A 25,185-nucleotide genomic window follows, 5' to 3' on the forward strand; every position below is an offset into this window, starting at 1 on the left:
TCTTGTCTTAGTTGAAAAAAAATATTTTCTTAATACTATGCTATTATCTAAATTATATCAAAAATGTACATAAATCGTTTATTTCACTAAGTGATGTTTTAATTTTTTTTCAGACATTTCTAGTTTTTATGACAATGCTAGAAAAAAAAAATATCGGTTTATAAATCTGTACCGGGTTGCCATTTGATAAGTAAGGCATTATTTATTTTATGAGGAAGGGACATTTAGTTGACTACTGTTGTATGAAGCCTGTACATAATACTTAAAACTTAATATACTTTAAAAGGTAAATTTATTAAAATTCTTTGTTAATATACATTTATATTTTTATTTCATTCCATTTCCCTAAAATTATGCAATTTTATTTTTGCTAAGTATATGGAGGAGTCACTAAAATGCTTGTTTACTGAAGACTTTAATTACTTAAGGTTAACTTACTGATTTGTTGCGCTATGACGCTATAGTGCAAGCGCATAAATGACAATTTTGAAGCTAAAGTATTCAGAAATAGTCATAAATACAAGATAATTAGCAATATAATAAGACAATTTTTATTTAGAAAACTATGATAGCACAATTGTTCATATTTATAAGACTTTACACAATGTACAAAATTCAGAAAATATACACCAACCAACATAGACTAAATAAAAAATCTCTAAAATGAACAAGAACAGCCAATTCTAAGTTATGTCAACCTTTGCAATCTTAACCCAATGTGTGATTTTTTTAACCTTTTAAGAAAATCATACTTAAAGCAAGATCGAAATAAAGGAACAATTAAAACCTTGCAATAATTTCATTTTTGTTGAATGTGGTATTTCTCCAACAGTGCACTAAAGCTTAACAGCATTCTACCACTTGTGGTCACTTGTTACCATTCATTAACATATTCATGTCAATTATTACATCTTCTTCATCCTCCTCGTCTTCCTCCATGTTGTTCTGAGCATTCTGATTGGCTGAAAACAAATTTATGCATATATTACTATTATATCAATAACTAGCTTTCACCCATGACATGTGGAATTTAAAAATACACAAAAGTAACCTGTGTTCATCCAGACTATGCTCTGTCTAAAAAAATGGGAATCTCTAAGAAAAATCCATTAGTAAGATTGTAATGATATTACCACGATTATAATAAGAGCGTCGGTGGCTCAGTGGTTTGAATACTTGACTTGTAATCTACAGGTCTTGGGTTCGAATCCAGCCATGTACCAATGTGATTTTCGATTTTTCGAATTTTCATATGTACATAATTTACCCGACGTTCTTACGGTGAAGGAAAACATCGTGATGCAACCTGCACATATCGGCGAAAGAAATTCAAAGATATGTGTGAAGTCAACCAATCCGCACTTGGCCAGCGTGGTTGACTATGGCCTAGTCACCCCTTAATAGTGTAGGCTCCAAGCCCCTCGGTGGGGACGTATAGTGAGCTGGTGATGATGATATTACCACACTACTTACCGTATAAACAATTTGACAGTATCAACAAATCTAATTCCTGTTCATTGCATATAATATCTTCATCCATGAGCCCATTCTTGTCTATGTCCGCAATCCCATTGCCCCGTGGTGCTAACTGCATTAAATTGACCGCGGATGTGCCTGGCACTTCATTGTCCGCTGTAGTTTTATTCTCAAAGTTAGAGTTTGTCTCCCCCTTGAGATGACACTTTTTACTTTCTAGTTGTAGCCTTTCTATCTGTTGCAAAAAAATGTATATAAATATAAATTTATTTAAATATAAAAGAAAAAACCTGAATATATTATGTTTTTAGCAATCAAAACTAACCTGAAGACTATTTCGTTGCTTTTTAATTTGATTTAGTGCATCCAGTATCCATTTTTTCTCAGCAAGTAACTGTGACTCTTCTAGGATATTACTCCCAAGTCTGCTCATTAAAGTTTTTTGCGACATAGTTTTAACACAACAAACCAAAGAATTACTTTAAAATCAACAACTTTTAATCAAAACAAAACTTTGCGAAATGACATCCTGTCAAAAATCAGCTGATGCCAAAGACTAGTTTTGTTTATTCAATGTCACTAACGACAAAGAGTAAATAAAACACGTCAACAAATATTTGCTCGAAACGCTCGAAATATTTTTACAGTAATATAACACGTACTAAGACTATTAAGCACTTCAGTCGATATATTTTGATCTTGTTTTTAACAACATTAAATTCGTTATGCTTCTTAGTCAACTAAATTATTAAAGTTCAAAATATTATAGCAACACACAACCAAATCCATCTGGCAATGCTGGCATAGTTAGAACTGGTCAGAACTCAGAACCCAGAATTCTAATTTGAAATTCACTACACAGTGCCGAGTAGTTGTGAAGTATCTTTAAATATTTAAAAGTTTATTAAAGGTTCAATTAAAAGCAAAGAAGATTTGAATAACATGGATTTGAGATACAGCAGTTACGATTCATCTGATGACGAGGGTGAAGTTGACTACGACTTGTGCACCATTGAAAGAAGAAATTCATGCGCTTTACCGTTCGACCCTTCATCTTTGGAAAATATAATCTTAAAAATTAGCGACCAATTTGATTTCCGCGTCTTATGGAAAAGTCCTCGTGCTAAGGCGGCTTTGATAGTAACCGCTGGACTGGCGGTCGCTGGAACTTTGATTGGCAATCATTATGGCGGTAAAACTGGCGCGGCTATAGGTGGAGTCGTTGGAGGTGCTTGCGGTGCTGGGCTCGTCAGTAAGTAAAACAATTTATTCATAATATAAAAAAAGAAAACAGACATAAGTTACATATCAAAGAAAATGTATATTTTTTTAAAGTACCCTCAATTTTTTTTTAAAGATTCTAAATTACCATTGAATTTTCTAATTTTATTTATTTGTATTGTTCTAGTTGTTGCAATGAGAGACGTTTGGAGTGAAATAAAATCAAAATTAACCGATGTATTCGACATGGTGTACGATTACCTAGCTGGTCTGGGTTTCGACGATTACAAAAAGGCTGCAATGTTTTTGGTTCAAAACGGCAGTTGCAGTAAACAACTCGCAATGCTTATCCTTCAAATATCATCTAGCGTTTTAGGACAGAAAATTTTATCCAGCTTAACACCAGCCTAACAAACTTGCCGGCATTGTGTTGATTACAAAACTTTAATCAGTTATTTTTCACTATTCTATTTTTAAATTTCTCTTTTTCTATTCTTTTGTGTTCTATTAGAAGCATGTCTCCTAACAAGTAATCAAACACAATGTATTTTGAACTGTGAAACGCTATTTTCTGATATCCCTGATATTTTCATATTTCCTTGCCTACATTGACTTTAGACATGACTTGGTAATTGTGTATTTCGTAGAAATCACGACGACTGCTTATTTATTTACAACTTTTTGATGACTGAAGACATTTGTAAGAATTTAATCTTAATGTTAAATTCAATATTTACTACGTAATGACGTGACGATGTACTACGTAAGTTTAAATGAGGTTCTTATGTTTTTTTTTCTAGTTTCAATTGTTTGTATAGTAATTATTTTATGATATATTTGTTAAATAAGCTATGTGGTATTATGAATGAATTTTGTTTTAAATAAATAAAATAAAAAAGATATCAAGTAATTTATTAACAATTTGATATTGTTTTATTTTTTACCATGCCGTATTTATAATATAAGAATTTATGCGAAGAAAAGCGACATGCTGCCATTCACACAAAAAAAAACGTGTTTTAATGGCAGTATTGAATAATCATTAAAGGGATTTTCCCGAAATATTTTTTTCCGTAAGCTCTTTGGTCACCTGACATCTACCGTCCTGAAACTGACTGCTTATGTCAAAATAAATCGTAAAACGTAATTAAGAACATATGTGAAATGTAATTGACTACAAAATAGTACGTTTATAGCACAGAAATTGGGACGCGAGGTTATTTCTAGAATTACCGCTGCATAGTCTCCAGTAAACTATAATGGATATTGATTGGGTTTTTAATTGAATGTTACGGTTGGAATGTGGATTTATAATGTAGATTTTTTTTCTTGCTCAAATAGTTGGTATAGTTGGATTATTTTGTTTTTTTGATGAATCCATTTTGGAATATCACAAGAATAATGACACCAATTTCAGTCTCTGAATAAAAGAGAAACATTTCAAACATTATAGCTGTTGTATGAGACATATACAAGTGTCATTTGTTAATTTTGTTAAAATGAACATTGTTTTATAAAATTATTTAATATATGTGTAATAAAAACAAAAAATATTTTTGTAAAACGAGACGGTCGTTTTACAAAAATATTTTTTGTTTTTGTTCTGCCAAAAAATGTTTATAATACCACTTGTTTCAATTTTTTTATATTTAATTTAAAGATAACCATTTAACTTGTATTTTTAGCAAACCGTACACTAAAATAAGTGTACTTACGTTATTATTACGTTGCTGATAACGAACGACCAATTTTAAACAATTTTCACAAGTCCCCATTGGTTGGAATACTAGACCTTTTTTGATGTGATTATAGGTTTTTTTTTTTATGGTGACGAAGTCGCGGTAAACCGCTAGTGTGTAACACTCTAAACCGTAAATAAAGAGTATAAATAGGAAAGATTTATATTTTTGTATGTATTAAAATAACTTAAAAACTTATTACTCGGCCGATTTGAAAAATCATTTCACCATTAAAAAGATTTTTTTTTTCACGTGGACGAAGTCGCAATCTACAGCTAGTATATGTATATATTGAATGTTGAATAAAATAACTTGATTTTGTGGAAGAAATCAAAGTTACCAAAAAATATTTTTTACACCCAGTATTGTGTTATGTAATTCCACAAAACTGTTCGTAGTGTCTCGTTAGTAATCCTTTAGGGTTGCTTTATTATAAATGTACACTAAATGGAAGTTAGTGACCATTAGAATACTAAAGTAGTGTTCCTAGGTAAAAGTCAACTGTTTTGTGATCGTAAATAAGTATTAGTACTAAAAAGGTTTTTGTACACTATTTGCATAAACGAGTGTTTGAAATTCATGTTAGCTATCGGATAAGCACAGGTTTTTTAAAATCTCACACAACATGACATTTTTTCATAATTTTCAATGTTTGTTCTAGAAATTTTGAATTTTTTTTAGAAACTCAGATTTAAAATCTGGGTAATTGCTATCTATCCTTTTTAGCGTAAAATGTAGTGTATTTTTTATTTGAATCCTGTATCATAGATAATAATAAATATAATGATGTAATCTTTTTGATGGAAATAAATTTAATTTGCTTTTTATATTGGCTTTTAGTTTCATTTTCTCGTAAACAAACAAGTTTATCTTCGTAAAAATGATATAATGAACTACACTTAGGGCTGTCTCACCAAATTGTAAATTGTTAACAAACTAACGTGTAAAATATGTGATGGCAATATCGGATTTTTTCCATTTTCTGACAGTGACGTCATTTTTAAGCTATCTGAGCTTCATCAGCCAGTGGTGGGACAGGCCCTGCTAAATCAAAATACACGAGACATAACCAGACAAATCAGGAAGGGGAATTATTACTCTAGCTACCAAATAAAGCGACTTTGGAAAGTGGTATTTAGGTTAAATCGTCGTATTTTCGACCAAGTAAGGGCGTCGGTGGCTCAGTGGTAAGCACTTGACTCGTAATCTACAGGTCTTGGGTTCGTATCCTGCCGTGTACCAATGTGAATTTTGAATTTTCATATGTACATAATTTACCCGACGTTCTCACGGTGAAGGAAAACATCGTGATGCCGGCACATATCGGCGAAGAAATTCAATATGTGTGAAGTCAACCAACCCGCAGTGCAGCGTGGTTGACTATGGCCTAGTCACCCTAACTTAAGTCAGGCTCCGAGCCACTCGGTGGGGACCTTTAGTAAGCTGGTGGCTGATGATGTGGTAGTCAACTGTACACGTCTTTCCCGGACACCCTGTACATCCCTTTCCTTCCCGAGTACAGAAATAAAACACTGGTTAATTTACATATATTTATTCTCTGCGGTCATAAGCTAAAGAAATGCAATCTATCACTTGCTAAAGGCAAAATACCTACAGTTTCCATTGCACATACACTTGTTTTAAAATATAGCCATCTCTTTCATTCAGTATTAGAGACACTTTTTACAACACATACAAATCGTGCATAAATATTTTAAAATTACAATAAAATAAACAAATATTGGAAACTTCACAAAAGAAACTTTAAAAATGTCAAATAATAAAAAAATGTAAGTACATTTCTGTTGTAAGCTAAGTTTAAAACATAATACATATGTCCTAGACATTTATTTTCTAGATCTAAAAGGAATGTCTAACATTGTGACGTAGTGCTAAGCTATGCTTTGCCCACTTAAGTACAGTGTCGTTAACTTATATATTAAAAATATACTAATACATATTCGAGAGGTTATGATCAAAATTCTGACATTTTAAAAAAAAATAGTGGAATTAGAAATTAATTTTATCCTATTCTATATGCCAAAAATTAAACATACCAATAGGAACTTGCATTATTTGAGAAAATAATTAAACACTGAAAAAAAACAACTAAAACACCGGTAAATGTATAGCACTAAAGCAATACAATTTAAAATATTGTACTTTTATTTAACTAAATGATGGTAAGAATATTAACCCAGAATTACAACAAAAAAAAATGGTTGCGTTTCAATCGTTTTTGGTCCTTCGAGCCGGATATATATTCAACGCTTTAACAAAATATTGCAGATACCAGAAAACTATTTTTTCTTACAACTTTACTAATGGACCATAAGAATTAAGCAAGGTGTTTGTTTTTTAAATAAATAAGATATCATGTCATAGACAATGCCTAAACTATTCTAAATCTAAATGTCATAATTAGACTAAATCTACCTAATTTCACACGAGGTGCATAATTCTTATAATTTTTGTACTTTTGTCTACCAATCAGCAAAAAAAGTCCCATTAGTAATAGGATATAAGCCAAAATCGACCATAGACAATATATTTTCCTAAGTATTGTCATTTACGCATTTTAATATAGTTCTTCTATTTAAATAAATATAAATAACAAAAATCTGTCCAGCAGACGAAACAATAAATAAATACTCAGAGGTCAAATTAAAAAAAAAATTAAAAACATCACAATAAATATTAAGGTATCCAGACCAAATATAGAAGTCACTAAATTTAATTTTCCCAATAAATTATTTTACATAAATTAATAAATTATATTCAGATCTATTAAGTAGGAATAAAGCGTAACATTTCATGCTATCGCTTTCATTATTTCACTTTAAGTTATTAAGTTTACACATTATTTAAACGCACTGCATATTTCCGTCTTAAATCAGATTATTTTCTAAATAATTACTAGTGTTCCGATAGCAAAATTAAACAGGACATATAGTCCACTGACCTCAATAAATGGACAGGTTATATTTTATGCCTATTTCATTTACGCCACTAATGATTGTCGGTGGCGAGAATCGGAACTAACACGACATTTTAACTGAAATTAACACCAACAGGCGAGTTTACATCAGAACGAAGCAAAAGCTGTCATTCTCAAATACCTATCCATTTATACAGATCGGTGTCATAAAAGTGTTGCTATAAAATAAAATTACCAATTTTGTAAAAGAACCTCTGAGATTAGGAACTGACTTGCCTCCAGGGTTCGGGAGCTGCTGAGGTCCAGGAGGATCTACTCCTGGTCTTCCATGGCGTGCTTCAGTTCCATAGCGAGCTTGTAGCCTAGCTCAGGTCGGCGGTCGCGACCCTCCACCATGGATAGTACCTGGAATATGGAAGATTGTCAAAAAAATCTGTTATTTCTTTCTCTTTTCTTTACAACAACTTACTTTTTTTTACTCGGCTGACAAGGACAGTAATATTTTTCGCGTGTATTTACAAAAAATCATTTGTAACAGCCTAAATACAGAATGACTGAATCGATTTTGACAAATGCGGTGTCATTCGATTCGTCTTCAATCCCGGAGTGTCATAAGATATATGACATCGGTACAAAACACTTACAGTGGACATGAGAATTAATATTTAAAAAAAAATAGTACAAAAACTGAGTTTAAACCTCATTTGACATATTTTTTTTATATCTAATAGTATTTTTTCATGTTTTCGTTTATTCATCTAATAAAATCAATCAGGATCGCTCAGCAGTTTTATTTTTAAAGATCTATGTTTTGTGTGTAAGAGAGATGGCTATATGTTTGTCGATAAGTACAAGTACTGACTTGTTCGGAGTGCACGATAACGCCGTGGTTGGAGAGAATGGTGGCCTTGGTCTTCTCGATGTCAGCGAGGTCTACTCCGCGGCTGGCGTCGTCCACCAGCACCGCGCGGTACCCGATGGCCAGCGCATCAGCTATTGTTGCTCCTGTATAAACTTCGCTAGTAATTCTTTGTTATCTAAGATATCTGCATTCATGGTTTATTTTTGGATAATTTTGTTTTTAGTACAAAGACTTAAAGTTACGTTACGCTTTAGGCTATTTATTTTCATGTTACTGAATTCAGCGGGTGTGTAAATTAGAAAAAATGCCGTGCGAGAAAGGGACAAAAACTACAAACCAATAGCAGGAAAGAAGCAAAGATTCCTAATTAAATTCTCCAAACGACCTTCAAGGTCATTTAAATTTTACGAAATGTAAACGATAAAATTAAGTTTAAGCCGCACCTAAGCAGAATTTAACTACTATTAGCACTAAAGCTACTAAAGATAATCAAAAATCGTAGTGGCACAGAAAGTATTTGAAGCCGGAAAGACTATTCCCTCACACGAATGACGTGCTATAAACAAGTGTTATGCGATATTGATCATTAAGAGTTAAGCAATTAAGTGTATAATCGTGCGACGTACCAACACAGACGTCGTACGCCAGTCCACAGATGTATATGTCAGTGACGCCGCGCGCGCGGAGCTGCACGCTCAGGTTGGTGTCCGTCAGCTTCTTGTTGTCCCAGAACACAGAGTACGAGTCTACGTCAGAGTTGGTGCCCTTGTACACCTTCACCGCACCCTCTACCACCTGGAAATCCAACCCAATACCGCACTGGAGACTTTGGCTTTGAAGAAGTTAGGCTGTTCCATTGAAGGATGTTACTTTAGCCTTTTATAGGGAAGGGATAAAGTTAAGAATCTGTATATTAGAAGTTTGAAAGTAGGGCCAATGGTGGAGAAATTAAGAAGGAACAGATTAGCGTGGGTTGGACATATTATGCGGCGAAATGGTGAGGACATAAACAAGAAAGTATTAAGGAAGAATGGTAGAAGAAAGAATGTAGAGAAAAACCGAAGGAAGTATGGATGGTGTTGCAGAGGATATTTTAAGTGACTGAATTCAGATATGAGGCTGATAGAGATGTATAGAGCAGGACATATTGTGTCGATCCTATGAACAAGAGCAGATTGATGATGACTAAACAAGAGTTAAGTCTACTTAGTCTCTGGTTGCACAGACCTTGAGGTCGGTGTGTAGCTCAGCGCCCCAGGAGTCCTGCACACAATGTCTGGGCCACAGACGCTGCTTCATGGGCGGAGGTCCCGCGAACACCACCGTGTCATACGCCTGCGCCTTGTCCGCAGACACCTAGACCACGGCAACATCATACACGACACTACAGTATACTATCTGGAGCCCCTCAAATGCATAGTTACCATTATCCTCAGTATTTTACCTAACGCTATTAGTTTCCTGCATAAATACTTTCAGATCACATCTGATGAGTGTCGCCAGAAGAGGCAATCTGCTGGATAGAATCGGAAAATTTCAAATAGAAGACTATATTAACAGTAGCCCGTTAGGGCTAGCTTATAAATCTGGCGACGTCCGTATCACCTCTGAATATTACATGAAAATGGCTGCTGTTGTAAGCACTTATAAGGCTGTTCAATCTTACAAAAGTTTAGATGGATGGATGTTTGTTAGAGTTTGTAGCCAAAACTGCTGAACGGATCTCGATGAAATCAGGCATAGACATAGAGGGGAGTCTGGAACACATAGGCTACTCACTTTTGTATTTTTTAATTTCATGGGGGTGGAATCAAGGGCGAAAATTAGTCTTATATAAAAGTTTCCAATTGTCATATCATTGTTGTTGATTAGTGATAGACCAGGTAGGTGACACCAGTTAAGTCTGACGATAAACTACATACTTCTTCTCCCCATTTGAATTGAAGGTGTACGAGGTAGGACTACTCACCGGACTGGAGACATGGAGCTCGCGCATATGCACGTTGTCAATGAAGGACACGTGATCCGGCGGGTGCCAGTCCAGCGAGTAGAACACGCATTCGAACGGCACCGACTCCAGAAGACGGTTGATAGGTTCCACCACCTGCAAAATACTGGTGTTAGTACACAGCATTAACTGCTGTATGAATTTTGACCACAATATCCCATATAGAAGACATGGTTCCAGTGCTGTTGTCTGATGAGATAGTCTATTAACCTTTGCCCTATTTTCTTATAAGGAGATGATGGGAAAGGGATGTAGATTTGAAGGGAAAAGGTACAATAAAGGGAAATATTGCTAACTTTAAAATTAAAATAATGTAAAAACAAAGTATTACAGTTATCATTGAAGTCATCGCAATACCAGTGATAAATTAAATGCATATATAAACTGCATTACAAATTATAAAGAATACGTCATTCAACGTTACGATTGTATGTGACTATTGGAGCGGAAACTATTGTGTTGTAATACATACATACATGTACATTAGTAACCAGGTAAAGGTCATCTATACAGTAGTATAAAGACCTTCTATACGGTAGTATACTACTCACAAGAGAAAAGATTTATATTTTTGTTTGTATTGACATAACTCAAAAACTACTATACCGATTTCAGAAATACTTTCATCATTAAAAAGCCGAATTAACACGTTTTTATCAATCGTTAATTATGAGTGTGGTACAAGTACAAGATGCCATCAAGAAGGAAGTAATGACCGAGATGATGGATGATAGAATTATTTGAAGGACGAAATCCCGGCGCGCCGACACTACGGGAGTAGGATAAGGCTGGGAAGATGATGATTACTGAGTACCATAGGCTATATTTACTTCCACAGGAAGGATATGTATGACAGAAAAGATATGAAGACTTGATTTACCACCCAGACGAAAATGAAGCGGGTAAATTTTGTCATATAAGTTTATATCTACCAAATTTAACGTAAAAGACATTTACTGAATTAAAAAAAGGTATTTTCAAGAAATACATGTCCGATTAATTACGCTATAAGTCAATACCAATATTCAAAATTCAATTCATTTCTCAACAATAGCGATTGTGTTTTGACGTCATTTTACGTCAATCAATAAACCAATGTTCTATGAACATAACATGTTTCCAGAAATAAAACCTTTCAACATTATTACTGTTAACTTAGTTGCGTTTTATCACACTGATATTAAAGGGACGCCTTAATGTCCACTTAACTTTGAAGTACTATTTAAAGAAATATCAACGCACATAGCTACAGTTTATCCATGACTAGCGACCCGCCCCCGCTTCGCACGGTCCAATATTGATACGAAAATGTGTTAATTTAAGACAGTGTATTAGAAACATCTAAATCTATCCGTATTGCTTTACTAAATGCATATTTTTAACATACAAATTTTCCTCTTAAAACACTCTATCGTAAAGCATACATAGAGACCAGGGATGTTGCGGATGTTGATTTTTTCACATCCGCGGATGCGAATGCGGATGCGGAGTTTTGAGGGCTTACATCCGCGGATGCGGATGCGGATGTTAAGATAATATGTAAACCGTGATCATCATTTCAGCCTTTATTATTAATATTCATTTTTTTATTGTAATTAATCAAACATTAGTATACAGGGTTATTGGTAATTAGACGTATTCCCGTTAGGAGGTAATAGAGGGGATCATTTGTGATAATTTTGACCCCTATATGCATAATCGAAAAGTTAACCGTTTTCGAGTAATATTATAATATAGTAATTAATTATTCAATATTTTTCGAGATTCTCATCCACTGAAATGCCTTAAAAACGAAAAAAATCATTATGATGATGATTTTTTTTAAAACATGCCCGTTTCCTAAGCTCTCCAAAAATGCATAATAACCAGGAACTTGTCCCCAGGTCACTGAAATAAACACATAATTTCAAAGGAATCGGTTGGTATTCGTACTCGAACTAAAGTTACGGTAGATTTTGAAAACTCCCATAAAAGTAATTAAAAACAGTGCCAAACGACAAATAAACCAAAAACACAAATTCATAATAAAATTTAGAACCAGTAAGTTTAATAAATAACTGTCATTAAAACAATCTCTTCGAAAACCCACCTTTGGTAACAGGACAAAGCATGACATACAAGAAGGACGGATGACCTTCACATTTTGGTGGTAATGTTAGGTGATAGCTGTTGCCCAATCCGCTGAGGGAGAGCCATAAATAGAAAATAGAATAGAAAAGGTGATAGCTGCGATTTTCCTTATTATTGGATGGCCGAGGGGAAACTTCAAAATAACTTGATTGTTACTTTAATATTCATTGTTAATTTCATTAATTCAATTTATTTAAACTTGTATTTTTGGTTTATTTTACGTTTGTTATGGTTTTTAAATACTTTTATGGGAGTTTTCAAAACCAACATTAGTTCGAGTACGAATACCGCCCGATTCCTTTGAAATCATGTGTTTATTACAGTGACCTGGGGACAAGTTCCTGGTTATTATGCATTTTTTGGAGAGCTAAGGAAACGGGCATGTTTTTAAAAAAATCTGCAGACTAAGTTCCTAAGACTAAGACTAAGAAAAAATTAAGTTTTCATGGATAGTTTATTTTTAAATAAATTTTTTAAGTTGCAATTTTGACTTATTTTGAAAAAATCGAAACATCAAGATTACTCGAAAACGGTTAACTTTTGGTTATTGCATATAGGGGTCAAATTTTTTACAAATGATACGTCTAATTACCAATAACCCTGTATGTTAAACACCTTTTGGTAAATTAGTAATTAAAATTAAAAATAGGAGCATTATACTTAATGAACAGGAGTATTGCCGCCTTTTCTGGTTCAGGGCGATTACGCAGAGGTTCAAAAATTAAACCCGGGCTACTAAATATTTGTTCGCTAGGAACCCTGCCCGGCTACTTGCATGATATCCGCATCCGCATGAACATCCGCACTGATTAATGCGGATGCGGATGCAGATGCAGATGTCCAAATCTATGCGGAAGATCCGCATTTGCGGATGCGGATGCGAATATTCGCAACATCCCTAATAGAGACAGACAGACTGACAGCGGGAAGCGAATTTGTTGTATATTTTATAGTGATTCTTGTCGTAGACAATGTTTATCTTCATCTAAGTGTTAATGGAAGTCATTCAAAACTATCAGATTGAAAGGCGAATAGTTCGTAAGCCGAGTAACCCTACAACCCTGTAGCGAGGGTTTGTGAGCGGTACCAGGCGCGGTAATTACCAACACCGATAGCTATCGTTTGTAAGGTTAAACATCAAAGCTGGCAAAGCCATTTGTTAACTTAACGCTATATTATCACACCAGTGGAAAGGTTCTACAAGTACTTGTAACTTTTATTGTTTACTTAGAATCTATACCTATACTAGTTATAATAAAGCGTAAACACACACTTCTTTGATGCCTAAGATATCAATTACAGCATATTTTTGAATAATTCTTCTTTTCATAAAAAGCCCTACACTTAACGCTTTAGGCTATATATTTAACGCCATTAAACTTGGGGGTAAATATTTTGGATAAAAACCTTAAAATGGGAAAGAGACCATAAGTTGCTGCCAACATCAAGGAAGCAAGATTGCTAAGTCATGACGTCATTTTGAGATTTGCTATTGACAATTTGACACATGTAAACATTAAAATAATTTTATGCTGACGAAATTGCACTGGAACACTTAGTTTTTTTTAAACTGGAGGGGCAAACGAGCAATAGATCTAAGGTTCCCCGACACCAGAGGAACTACAGTTGAGCCTTTAATTGTAGTCTTACTAATATCTTACTAACATTATAAATGCGAAAGTTTAGATGGATGTTTGTTAGAGTTTGTAGCCTTAACCACTGAACGGATTTCGATTCAATTTGCCACACACATAGCATAGTCTGGAGGAACACAAAGGTTACAGACTTTTGCTTTTTTTATGCGGATGAGTCGCGGAAGAAAGCTAGTGTTATTATAGGTAGTCATTGGTAATTTACAAAGTGTCTGTTGACTATGATTAATAATTTTAAAAGGCAAAAACGTATTTATTTTTTTTAAAGAATAGAACTGACAATTCTGCAAATCCAATTTATTAAAGCTTGGTTTTTAATGTTTGAGGTCATATCAAGGACATTATACAATAACTAAAAATGCTCGTTTGAGAATAACGTAATAGAAAAAAGCAAAACTTGTTTGATAAATCGGTCGTCAGTACCAGTCACTCAAATTGAGTCGCAATTTAGATATGAATTAGGTTTTATTTTAGGTCTATTAACTAGGTTGTGGTTAGGTCTTGTTTAAATAGGATGGTTGTAAACGATATCGAGCATTAAAAATATTGCAAATTTGATATCAAACCAAAAATGGGTTTAGATTGTTTTTATTTGTTTCGTTATTGTTTTGAATGGATTCACGCAATCGAACTATAATTTGACAGTATAAGTTAGGTGACACTGTCCGGGCAAAATTAAAAATATAATAAGAAATATAGTCTAGCCTATGTTAGTAACCTAGCTTTCTAATGGTAAATGATATTTCAAATCGGTTTACGGTTTAGTAATTTCGGAGCTTTAAGGGAAAAATAATCAATTTCTACACCTGTTCCAAATTCATCGAGATCCGTTCAGCCATTTAGGCTACAAACTAACAAACATCCATCCATCCATTCAAACTTTCGCATTTATAATATTAGTATAATGAAATGTACAGAAGTAATTTGGAAAGTAATTGAAACTTTACCAACACGAAACATAAGTCTTGGGTTAGTTCCAAAAACATTGATTAATTGCACTTTTGAAAGGTTAAAGTTGGCCAAGTAACCGATAAGTTGCGGTATGCACAGGGCCGGAGAAACTTAGGCCTGCTGAACACGCGAGCCTAATTTCAATTCTGTCAGTATTGGGAAAAGAAAATTAAGTTTCACAATTTACATTGGAAATGCCTATTTTTTACTCAATGTCTTGTAAATTAAAATAAAATGATGATAATACATAAACTGTTTATATATACTGTTTGATACTATTATGTATGAACTAGCTTTCGCCCGCGACTCCGCTCGCATGGGATTGAAAAAAAACAAAAGTGAGTAGCCTATGTGTTCTGCCAGAATATCCTCTACATCTATCCCAAATTTCATCGAAAACTGTTCAGGCGTTTAGGCTACAAACTGTAACAAATGTCCATCCATCCATCCATCTAAACTTTCACATTTATAATATTAGTAAGACAGAGAAAAATAGTGGTCATATTTTCCTTCTACGAAAAACTCAATAAAAAATCGGCATCAGTTAATTTTATTACTCACTAGCGTCCCGCCCCGGCTTCGCACGGATCCATTGCTGATACGAAATTGTGTTAATCACCTTAGAAACTTCTAAATATCAGTATATCTCTACTGTATTACATTTAAACATTCCTCTTGTATAACTCTACTAGCTTTCGCCCGCGACTACGTCCGCGTGGAATTAAAATAAAAAACAAAAGCGAGTAGTCTGTGTTCCAGACTGTCCTCTACATCTATACCAAATTTCATCGAGATCTGTTCAGCCGTTTAGGCTACAAACTGTAACAAACATCCATCCATCCATCCATCCATCTAAACTTTCGCATTTATAATATCTTCAAACTTCTATGATAGAATGAAGTATGATTAAGAAACGGCATCAAAATTTGTTGCTTAGTTTTAGATATCTAAACATACATACATATAGACAGTGGGAAGCGACATTGTTTTATACTATTTAGTCAAAAGATAAATCAAACAACTAACTAAAAAGTCGAATGTGTAAAATCTAGAAATAATATAAAATCTAGATTGACTATAAACATATCAAGGGAATGACTTGAGCAATTTTCAGGTATAAGTTGAGATTATAACGAGCTTTTCCATTTTTTTCAAAAGTTTCAAATGCTTTCAGCGGCATGCAAACTTATTCAAAGTTATTTAGGCTTTTACTTGAGTCATATTTTACTTTAATGGTTACATTTCTATGGTAAAAGTCGCGGATTTTTTAGTTTTCATTATTTGATGTTATTTTAAACCCAATTTATTGAAATTAAATCTTATTTTTACTAATATAAATGCGAGAGTTTGCATGTTTTTATGGTTGTTTGTTAGAAGTTATCTTAACTATGTCAAAACTGAACGGATATCCATTAAATTAGGCACAGATGTAGAAGTCTAGAACATATACAGGTTAACTGCTAAGTTTTTTAATTCCGCGAGCACGGAGTCGCGGGCATAACTCAGTATGTTTATAAACGCAGGTAACTAAGGGTTTCCGCGTATAGCGGTAATCATAGGAGGAAGTTAGATCGATTGATAGGCGAGCCACTTGAGCATGTATTTGCGTCAACAGTTAATTGGTACACGGTAACTATCAATTATAAATATATACAAGTACAACAGCAAGCAAAAACAAACAAGATTTTTACAATTCATTAACACATTCTGAAAAGAATTAGACGGCTTAACTGAGGTATTTGGTTTTTTTTTTTATAATGTCTTACGAAAGTTTCCATAAACATACTAATCATAATATCTTACTATCTTACTAATCTTACTAATATTATAAATGCGAAAGTTTAAGTTAAGTTTAAGGCAGAACAAGTACTTTTTCATTTTTCAAATGTACGGGGCCGCGGGCGAATGCTTGTATATAATATAGAAGTCAAAATTACACACAAAAGACAACACAGTTTCAATAGAATCTTGCTTAAAATGTGTTATTTACTGGTCTAATAGACTATTGTATGCAAGTGTAATGTCCACCGGGTCGCATAAATACATCGGACTATATCTTACCTCACTGCCATCTTGTTGCGCGTTGCACTTGCTGATGTTGAGAGTGCCGGAGATGAAGTCGTTCTGCACATCCACTACCAGGAAGGCGCTCACAGGACGCACGATCTGGGGAACAGTCACTTCTAAACATTGGTAGACTCAGACTGAAAATACACCATTCAAGTACGAATGACTTTAACGTTTTATCTGATGAAAGTGATAGCGGGATCCAAACCAACTATCCCAAGGTAATTAGCAATATAAAGCCTGCTATAGACGTTAATTCTGGCAGTTTGAACTGAACAGTCAACCTCTTTTGTTGAAAATTTCATCGTCTGTAGCGATCTTAAGAATACTGGCTCTTAACAGAATCGAATAAAACTTACAACTTTAATCCAATGATTCCAACAAAAGGTGAATTCCTCTTTATCAATGAAGCCATCATCATTCTTGTCAAAGATCTGGAAGACGTGGCGCGCCTTGTCCTCAGGCAGGGGGTAAATGTGCCCCTTATCATTCCGAAACAACGCCTTGCAGATCAGACGGAACTCGTCGAAGTTCAGCTGCCCATCGCTAGAGTAAAATAAAGTTCTGTTATCATATAACGTGCGTTATATAATCATTTTTATCTAGCTGTTTCTCGTGACTTGTTCCACGTACAATTTAAAAATATAGCCTATGTTATTCAGCGATAACGTAGCTTTCTAATGGTGCGAACATTTCTAAAATCAGCCCAGTAGTTTTTGAGTTACTTCAATACACAAAAATACAAATCTTTCCTATATAATATTAGTATAGAAAATTATAGCTCGTGCAAAGTCCACTAAAGACGTAGATCTGTCAGTTCTAACTTCGTCTTGGAGAAAACTATATGAATTAGGCTTGGTAGCGGGTTTTATGAGTTTGTTTAATATTCTAAGTTTGAATAAAACATGATTTCGATCGGAACTAAGTCTAGGTGGTGATTCAATAATGTTGTTGGTTGTTGCACACACGTCAATCCTTTATCGCAGGTAGATATTATAACCATTACTATGACCGCGCGGCGTTGATTTAAATCCAATCATGGTTATTGCAACATGATTACACAAACAAGGTATTAGTTATTGATTACACCAAATTCAATATCGATACCAGTACTGACGTTAAGGTTGGATGAAGTAGGACAACTCGGGGCCTATAAAGGGTGTTTGTGCGCCTCTTTATACCTGTGTATTTATGAGTTTGTAGAAGAAAATTTTAGGAAACCCGGTAAATCACAAATTCGTCTAATCTAGGAAATTTGTCAATATTTAAACTAGCTATCGGCGACTCCGTGAACGCGGGATAAAAAATAGCTTATGCGTTCCTCCAGTCTATGTTCAATGCCAAATTTTATCCACGCTGTTCTAGAGTTTCGTGACAACCAAACATTCATATTCATAACATAAGTAAAATAATAACAAACTAAGTAAGTCTAAGTAATGTGGAGAACAACAGGAAAATAGATAAAAATATTACGAAAAGTAAAAATTTAAGTCACCCTTAACTTGAGATAGGCTTCGTGCCCATCAGTGGGGACGTATAGTGAGGTGATGGTGATGATGATGATAAATGATAAGAATTAACAAAAACTAACATAATTTAAATTAAACACATATTCAACTAAACAGGATCAACAGTTTTTTTGTATAGTAAGGACTTGTCCCACCATATTATAAATTGTCTGATATTAATCCAACACGTAAAATTATGCGATGGAAATATGGGATTTTGTTACCTTATCTGACAGTGATGTCATTTTGAGCTATCTGACCCTCTATCAGCCAATGGTGGGACAGGCCTTAAATGTTATACTGGCTCTTCTTTATTGTTATGAGCTAAATCATGAGGTCTATGCTATTCAAAGTACATATATCTTTAGCGTGGTTTATTCTACACAAAGGGACACAAGAGGATTCACAGCTGAATACACACAGTTTAAAGCTGCTGCACCCATAACTACATCAGAAATAAAAGCGCCAATAGTGTAATGTGGTACGGACTACCGATTTTACGGTCGAAGGTTCGAATCCCGCCATTACGACGAGAGCATCGTGAAACACATCCTAGCACAAGTCTACAGCTCAGTTGGAATGGTTAAAGGAAATATTAATAAACTAGCTTTCATCCGCGACGCCGTCCGCATGAAATTGACAAAAATAAAAGTGAATAGCCTTTGTGTTCTTCTAGACTATCCTCAATGTCTATGCCAAATTTTATTGAAATCCATTCAGCCATTTAGGCTACAAACTAACAAACATCCATCCATCTAAACTTTCACATTTATAATATTAGATAGTATGATTAACAAAAATCTACCAATGCTTTTTCTAAAAAAAAAACACATAATACATCTATAGTTCTTAATAAGAATTATTATCCCCAGTATATAGCCCTTATGTAACGATAATGGGATTTTTAACACAGTTCTGCCAGAAGAGATATTTAACCAGGATATAAATAATCTCATTTTTGTTTTAATTTGTTCTTAATTCTCTATATTTGTTGCATATAGCTGCATTAATAAATTTTAGTTTGAGTCTAATGGGAAATTTCTTTAAAATGTATGTTATGTGCTGTAAAAATGTTAATTTAAAGACAATTTTATTCGAAATTAATTTAATAAATTAAATAAATTTAGACTAGGATTAAATGTTGTTAAAAGATTTAGAAACCAGAGTATTATTTAAATTTATCTTAAAAAAATTAAATTTACAATGAAGCTTTAATGTCATAATTTTTAAAAGCTACAAAAAAGCTAAGAAGTTGCTTCTTTATTACCTCATATTATGAATTCCTACAAGACTTGGATGTTTGTTTACTTATTAAAATACACCCTAAATTCGCAATAAAGTATATGAAATGTAGTCTTAAGTCTTAAGTTCTTTTTCCCTTAGGAATACCTTAGTTTTCAGATCAATAAACAAGTGACTTTTATTATAAATGTACAAGTATAAAAGTCATCAAAAAAACTGCTGAAACATTAAAATTAGTAATCATTGATAATGGGAGTGATGTTTGAATGTGTTTACATGGTGCTGATACATTTACGAGATGACATAAGAGATGGTAACATACCCATCCTTGTCAAATGTTTCATAGCAAGCGTCCATATCGAGCAAGCAAACTTCGTCGACTGGGAAGCCGTTGTCAACGTCCGACATCGTAGGTTTGATCGAAATGAGCGGTCTGCTTTCGCAGCGCTCGCTTTTAAGGCAAATCAACATTGTTGGGGTTGCACCACGATCCGCATAAACAAATAACAATGCTACAAAAATGCCGTATTACGACAACTTGCAGTGCCGACAGCCCGAAACTTTAATTACGAGGTTAAACCGACAGTGTTTTAATTCAGGTTTGCGGTTAATTTCACAGCGAATTACCTAGTTCCGTGTTTTCAGTCTTCCTGTCTTGAAAAGTAACATAAACGTCAATGTCAGAATGACTAGACAGCTTAAATGTCAATTATGCAACACCAACACAAGAGTTGCGTAACTAAATAATTTAAATTAGTTTGACAATTCATTTTAAATTTAGTAGGGATGAGTTGTGTAAAATCAGTCATGAATCTTATCGATTTTCGATTTTTATTCTTATAGAAGTTGGAATCGACAGATTTATAGTTATAACTTATGAAAGAAAAACATCAACATTGCATTCTTACATTAATAATGACCATAACAAATAATGAGAGTAAATAAATGTCTAAAGAGTAAATAAATAAAATTGTCCTCTAAATTAGTGAATAAGAAAATAATAATTTTAGTTGAGTTTGTTAATAATTTAAGCCGAATATCGATAGTTCAAAATTGTTTGCTATATATGTTTGTTCGACTCTACGATACCTGTCTATTAAGTATGGCATTTGACTTCATATATATTGAATTCGGTACTTCATATGCGTCATTTATCAAACTAATCTAAATTGTTTGGACACACCATAAATATAAAGTATGACGATTATTGATTTTGAAATGTTTAACTTTAATTAAACAAAAAATGTTCATCAATGCAATGTAGCCAAAAACTCAAGTAAAATATAAATGGTCACGGTTGAAGGCAGTTGAATGGGCTAGATAAAGGATGCAGGACAAGATGAATACGATAAGAGCAGTGTTTAGGGTTGCACTTAAATGTGACAACAGTGAAAGTGTAAGTATATGAAGATTTGAGCTTTTTCATTTGTTTCTTAATCAAGTAATTTCAATTTCCAATGTTAATTTTACCAGAAAGTTCGCACAGATAAAATAAACTGACAGATGACATTTACTCTTTGACTTTGAAATGCACCAATTTGATTCCGCGTTTCGCGCGATCGGCGTTGTGAAAAAATATTTCCAATAGCTGAAGTCGATGTATTTTTTTTCGAAGTACCCTGTTTTTCCACAATTTATTTTTATTCGCATAATTACTTATGTAAACAAGTGATTAGCAGTGTATTGGAGTGTATCTACCATACAAAATGTTCATAGAAAAAGTATATGGTTTAAGCGCGACAAACATAAGCCTGAACGATCGGTTCACAATGTTAGCTGCAGTAGTTCCAGAACGTTTGATACGTACGAGGAATCCGCAGGCAAGAAGAAACATCGGCAATATTTTAAATCAAAACCTTAACTTTGACGATGAAGATCTCATAGAACAGATAGCTAGAAAGATACAACAAGCTAAAAGGGTATATTTTCTATGTATTTTCAACTTATTATTTCACTTAAATTCTGTTGATTATCTTTTTTTTAAGATGTTTAACAGTTTACAAATGTAATAAGCTTCGGCTGTGGAATTAATCCACTGAGTACAAGATTTATGTTTTCGTATTAATAGATGAATCTTATTCATTACACAGTGAAGAAGTTAATATATAATGAACAACCTGTGATGTTTCTTTTTTTATAGCAAGCAATAAAACAGCGTCTCAGAATGAATATTCAGCGTCAACAGTTTGCCAGTGACAACAACATGCCTGCTCTGAGGCGCGCAAACAGCTTCAGCAGCTTAAATGGAAAGCAAAATATAAAAAACAGAGTGTTCTGGCAAAACTCTAATAATAATTTAAGGTAATTTATCAAGTATTAATATTAATTTTTGAATTAAAAACCTGACAATAAAAAGAAAATGTAGACTTATTACTCTCTACTGGACAAAATTACTTAATAAAATATTCATTGAAATTAATTTTATTCCTGGCCTTAGCCTAGCATAAGGTTTTATAAGTGTTGCTTGAAAGAAAGTTTGTTTTTATATGGTTTTATAAACTGCCAACCACTTGCTTATTCCATCTCTATTGTTGCTCATGCTTATTCCATCAGTTTAACTTGGAATCTTTGTTATTCAAAATAAATAAACAATTATTATTATCCCATTCTTCTCATATCTGTTATTTCTTATTTTTATATATAATATATTTTACATGATTTTTTATAAAAAACGAAATAAAATAAAATAAAATAATTATCAATGAATAATGGGATAACATATTCTGTTTTTTTATATAATATGTTATCCCATTTTTATTTTTATTATTCACATATATCTTTATTCCTTATTTTGTATAAGATTTTAAATTTAAAATTAAAAAAATTATTAACTTTTTTAGTCATAAACAATTTTTTAACCATTGTATTGTGTAGTAGATGGACATTGGTCAATCAGCAGTTGATGTTACAGATCTATTAGTGACAATGATACTTAAAAATGTCTTTTTTATTCACCTTTCAGTCGTTCTGCATCATTTAACAATCTATCTCAAGGGAACATTTTTGGGCAAGCATTCCGACGTCGAGGCAGGGGAGTGGGTACACCCAGAAGTAGATTACGGTAAATAGAAGCATTGTATTTTTCTGTAATGTAAATAATGTATGAAGAAGTATGTAAAATTTAACCAGAAAAGAAACTTGTTTTTTTTTTATAATATAAGGTGGCAAACGAGCAAGCGGCCACCTAAATCCACTGAAATGCCCATATACATCCGCAATTGCAGATGCGTTGCCTACCCTTAATTAACGGAGGAGGAGATGCACATAAAGAGTAAATTTTCCCTTTCTATACGTCTCCTCCACTGTCAAATCCACTTTTCCTTCCCATCCTTTCCTCTCAAGAAACGGGTGGAAAAGGAAAGGGATAAAATTAGGGCTCCGGCACAACACTCATCCGACGAAACGCTGAATTGCTTCCACTTCACGCCTATTTTCTGTGTGGTGGTGGTATTACACCGGGCGAGCCGGCCCATTCGTGCGAAGATGTTAAAGCGGGCTCTACCATGTCACTACCATGTCATGTGAATGAAAATATATGGAACTAATTGACCATATTGAAGGTGATTGAAGCACCCTCGGGCCATGTATTTTATCTTCTTGGCTATACATATCTCTGAAGTTACTCTCTCTAATTTAGCAGATTAAATTGAATAGATATACATTTAGCAGTGTTTAATGTATTATTTGTCAGTGGCGGTATGCAGTTGCTGCGGGGGCTGGGCCGAGCGGCCAACAAGCCGCACACACGCACTCAGCGCAAACAGAACGGACGCAGAAGAACGCGCGGACGAGGCAAAGGTATACCGATTGCAAATTATATTTTTAACTCTAGTAAAATGATTGTTTGTACTAAGAGATTGTATTATATAACTAGCTGTTCCTGTGCGACTTCATCCGCATGAAATTATGAAAATTTTATTGTTTACATGTGTCAAATTGTCAACAACAAATGTCAAAATGACATGACATGATAAACCTTAGCAATCTTTCTTTCTTGATGTTGGCAGCAACTTATGGTCTCTTTCCCACATTAGAGACTTTATCCAAAATGTTTACCCCTTAAGTTTAATGGCGTAAAAATATATAGCCTAAAGTGTGACGTAAGTGTAGGGCTTTTTAGTAAAAGAAGAATTATTCAAAAACATGCAGTAATTGCTGACATCATAGGCAACAAAACAAAGAAGTGTGTGTTTACACTTTATTATAATAGTATAGATAGATGCATGGAATATTATTTTTTCAATTTTCTACGATATTTTAAAATTGTGAGAAAGTAGCTTGTTCTTAGAATTGGTTCGGTAGTTTTTGAGTTTCATACATTCAAAATCTGAAGATTTCTGTTTATAATTTTAGTATAGATAATTAAGAGAACACAAAACAATGTATACAAAAATGTATAAATTTAGAAGTGAGATGGATTTATCAAGTTTCTGCCTACTCCTCTGGGCTACTTCTACTTCCGGTGGCCACGATACAGGCATTGTCTAGTGTGGCCATCACCAGATAAGCTTAGCTAGAATAACTTAAAATAACGACTATTTTTAACTTTCTGGTATGTATAATTTTAAGGTATTGTCAAAGTTATTTGTTTTGTACAATCTTTTTGGTTTAATAAATATTTTTTTCATTTTCATTTTCACTTATTATGTTATGGATACTTAGTAAAATTTAACAACGGAAAGATATAATCAGTAGTAATGTAGAGCCATTTTTATTTATTTACAGGTGGTATTACAAGGAATCAAATGAATGTAAAGAAAGTGCCAACAAAAGAGGAATTAGACGCCCAACTGGACCAGTACATGGCCAGCACCAAGTCAGTGCTGGATAAGGAATTAGACATGTATATGAAGAATGCAATGGAAATAGATTGTGACAGTGTTTAGTGTAAAAAAAACTGAAAATTTCTCCACCAAAGATATAAACAGTGTAAAGTGTGTGAAAATTAACCTCAAGTGATTTATCTACTGTCTACTATCTACCTATATTTAATATTAAAGTGCATTCTTGATATATTGGAGAAAAATACTAAAAATTTACTAAGTTTTCAAGTTAAGAAGTATTTGACGGGGGATTCTAAGTAGGTATTATCTTGTGTTTTTTGTAGTCTGATTTATTTGCAAGTATAAATAAAATAGCTTATGTTTTGAGTTACAAAGTCTAAATAATTTGACATATCGAGTATTTGGGTGTTTTCTTTTTAATTTCTTAAGGATTACAACTTTACAAGGTTTGTGTTAAGGACTCCTTATAAGTTTTATACAATTATGTAGATCTGTTAAGTTTGCAAATATGACATTAGTAAATATAACAAATGTCCATAGATATGATACCTCTAGATGGAGCATCTAACATATGACATTTAAAAGTATAGTAAAACTTGTAATGTTG

General features: G+C 33.5%; 4 protein-coding genes across 4 annotated transcripts; 2 read left to right on the forward strand and 2 right to left on the reverse strand.

Annotated features, from left to right (window-relative positions):
• Positions 1–324: 324 nt before the first annotated feature.
• On the reverse strand, positions 325–2,011 carry LOC106110135. The gene is made up of 3 exons (XM_013291848.1): positions 1,802–2,011; positions 1,474–1,711; positions 325–962 (listed from the first exon to the last, which is right to left on the reverse strand). The coding sequence occupies exons 1-3, from the start codon at positions 1,925–1,927 to the stop codon at positions 868–870; spliced, it is 459 nt and encodes a 152-aa protein (XP_013147302.1). The 5' UTR covers positions 1,928–2,011; the 3' UTR covers positions 325–867.
• A 294-nt stretch (positions 2,012–2,305) lies between these two features.
• On the forward strand, positions 2,306–3,503 carry LOC106110146. Its single transcript, XM_013291861.1, has 2 exons — positions 2,306–2,728; positions 2,885–3,503. The coding sequence occupies exons 1-2, from the start codon at positions 2,419–2,421 to the stop codon at positions 3,106–3,108; spliced, it is 534 nt and encodes a 177-aa protein (XP_013147315.1). The 5' UTR covers positions 2,306–2,418; the 3' UTR covers positions 3,109–3,503.
• A 3,296-nt stretch (positions 3,504–6,799) lies between these two features.
• Positions 6,800–20,415, reverse strand: LOC106110169. The gene is made up of 8 exons (XM_013291898.1): positions 20,117–20,415; positions 17,404–17,590; positions 17,039–17,143; positions 10,206–10,340; positions 9,464–9,592; positions 8,863–9,031; positions 8,237–8,379; positions 6,800–7,779 (listed from the first exon to the last, which is right to left on the reverse strand). The coding sequence occupies exons 1-8, from the start codon at positions 20,263–20,265 to the stop codon at positions 7,687–7,689; spliced, it is 1,110 nt and encodes a 369-aa protein (XP_013147352.1). The 5' UTR covers positions 20,266–20,415; the 3' UTR covers positions 6,800–7,686.
• Positions 20,416–21,314: 899 nt separating this feature from the next.
• On the forward strand, positions 21,315–25,185 carry LOC106110128 (chromatin target of PRMT1 protein-like). Its single transcript, XM_013291840.1, has 5 exons — positions 21,315–21,713; positions 21,935–22,095; positions 22,757–22,855; positions 23,486–23,592; positions 24,520–25,185. The coding sequence occupies exons 1-5, from the start codon at positions 21,501–21,503 to the stop codon at positions 24,678–24,680; spliced, it is 741 nt and encodes a 246-aa protein (XP_013147294.1). The 5' UTR covers positions 21,315–21,500; the 3' UTR covers positions 24,681–25,185.

This window comes from Papilio polytes, unplaced genomic scaffold (assembly GCF_000836215.1).
Source record: "Papilio polytes unplaced genomic scaffold, Ppol_1.0 DF820844.1, whole genome shotgun sequence".
Lineage (NCBI taxonomy): Eukaryota > Metazoa > Arthropoda > Insecta > Lepidoptera > Papilionidae > Papilio > Papilio polytes.

Excerpts from the sequence above, each read along its gene's own strand:
- LOC106110135 (XM_013291848.1), bottom strand. The coding sequence starts at position 1,927 with ATGTCGCAAAAAACTTTAATGAGCAGACTTGGGAGTAATATCCTAGAA. Across the intron at positions 1,712-1,801 it reads AGCAACGAAATAGTCTTCAG|ATAGAAAGGCTACAACTAGA; the intron begins GTTAGTTTTGAT and ends TTTTTGCAACAG. Across the intron at positions 963-1,473 it reads ACTGTCAAATTGTTTATACG|CCAATCAGAATGCTCAGAAC; the intron begins GTAAGTAGTGTG and ends ATTTGTTTTCAG.
- LOC106110146 (XM_013291861.1), top strand. The coding sequence starts at position 2,419 with ATGGATTTGAGATACAGCAGTTACGATTCATCTGATGACGAGGGTGAA. Across the intron at positions 2,729-2,884 it reads TTGCGGTGCTGGGCTCGTCA|TTGTTGCAATGAGAGACGTT; the intron begins GTAAGTAAAACA and ends GTATTGTTCTAG.
- LOC106110169 (XM_013291898.1), bottom strand. The coding sequence starts at position 20,265 with ATGTTGATTTGCCTTAAAAGCGAGCGCTGCGAAAGCAGACCGCTCATT. Across the intron at positions 9,032-9,463 it reads AGCTACACACCGACCTCAAG|GTGGTAGAGGGTGCGGTGAA; the intron begins GTCTGTGCAACC and ends TTGGATTTCCAG. Across the intron at positions 8,380-8,862 it reads GGCGTACGACGTCTGTGTTG|GAGCAACAATAGCTGATGCG; the intron begins GTACGTCGCACG and ends AAGTTTATACAG.
- LOC106110128 (XM_013291840.1), top strand. The coding sequence starts at position 21,501 with ATGTTCATAGAAAAAGTATATGGTTTAAGCGCGACAAACATAAGCCTG. Across the intron at positions 22,856-23,485 it reads ACACCCAGAAGTAGATTACG|TGGCGGTATGCAGTTGCTGC; the intron begins GTAAATAGAAGC and ends ATTATTTGTCAG. Across the intron at positions 23,593-24,519 it reads AACGCGCGGACGAGGCAAAG|GTGGTATTACAAGGAATCAA; the intron begins GTATACCGATTG and ends ATTTATTTACAG.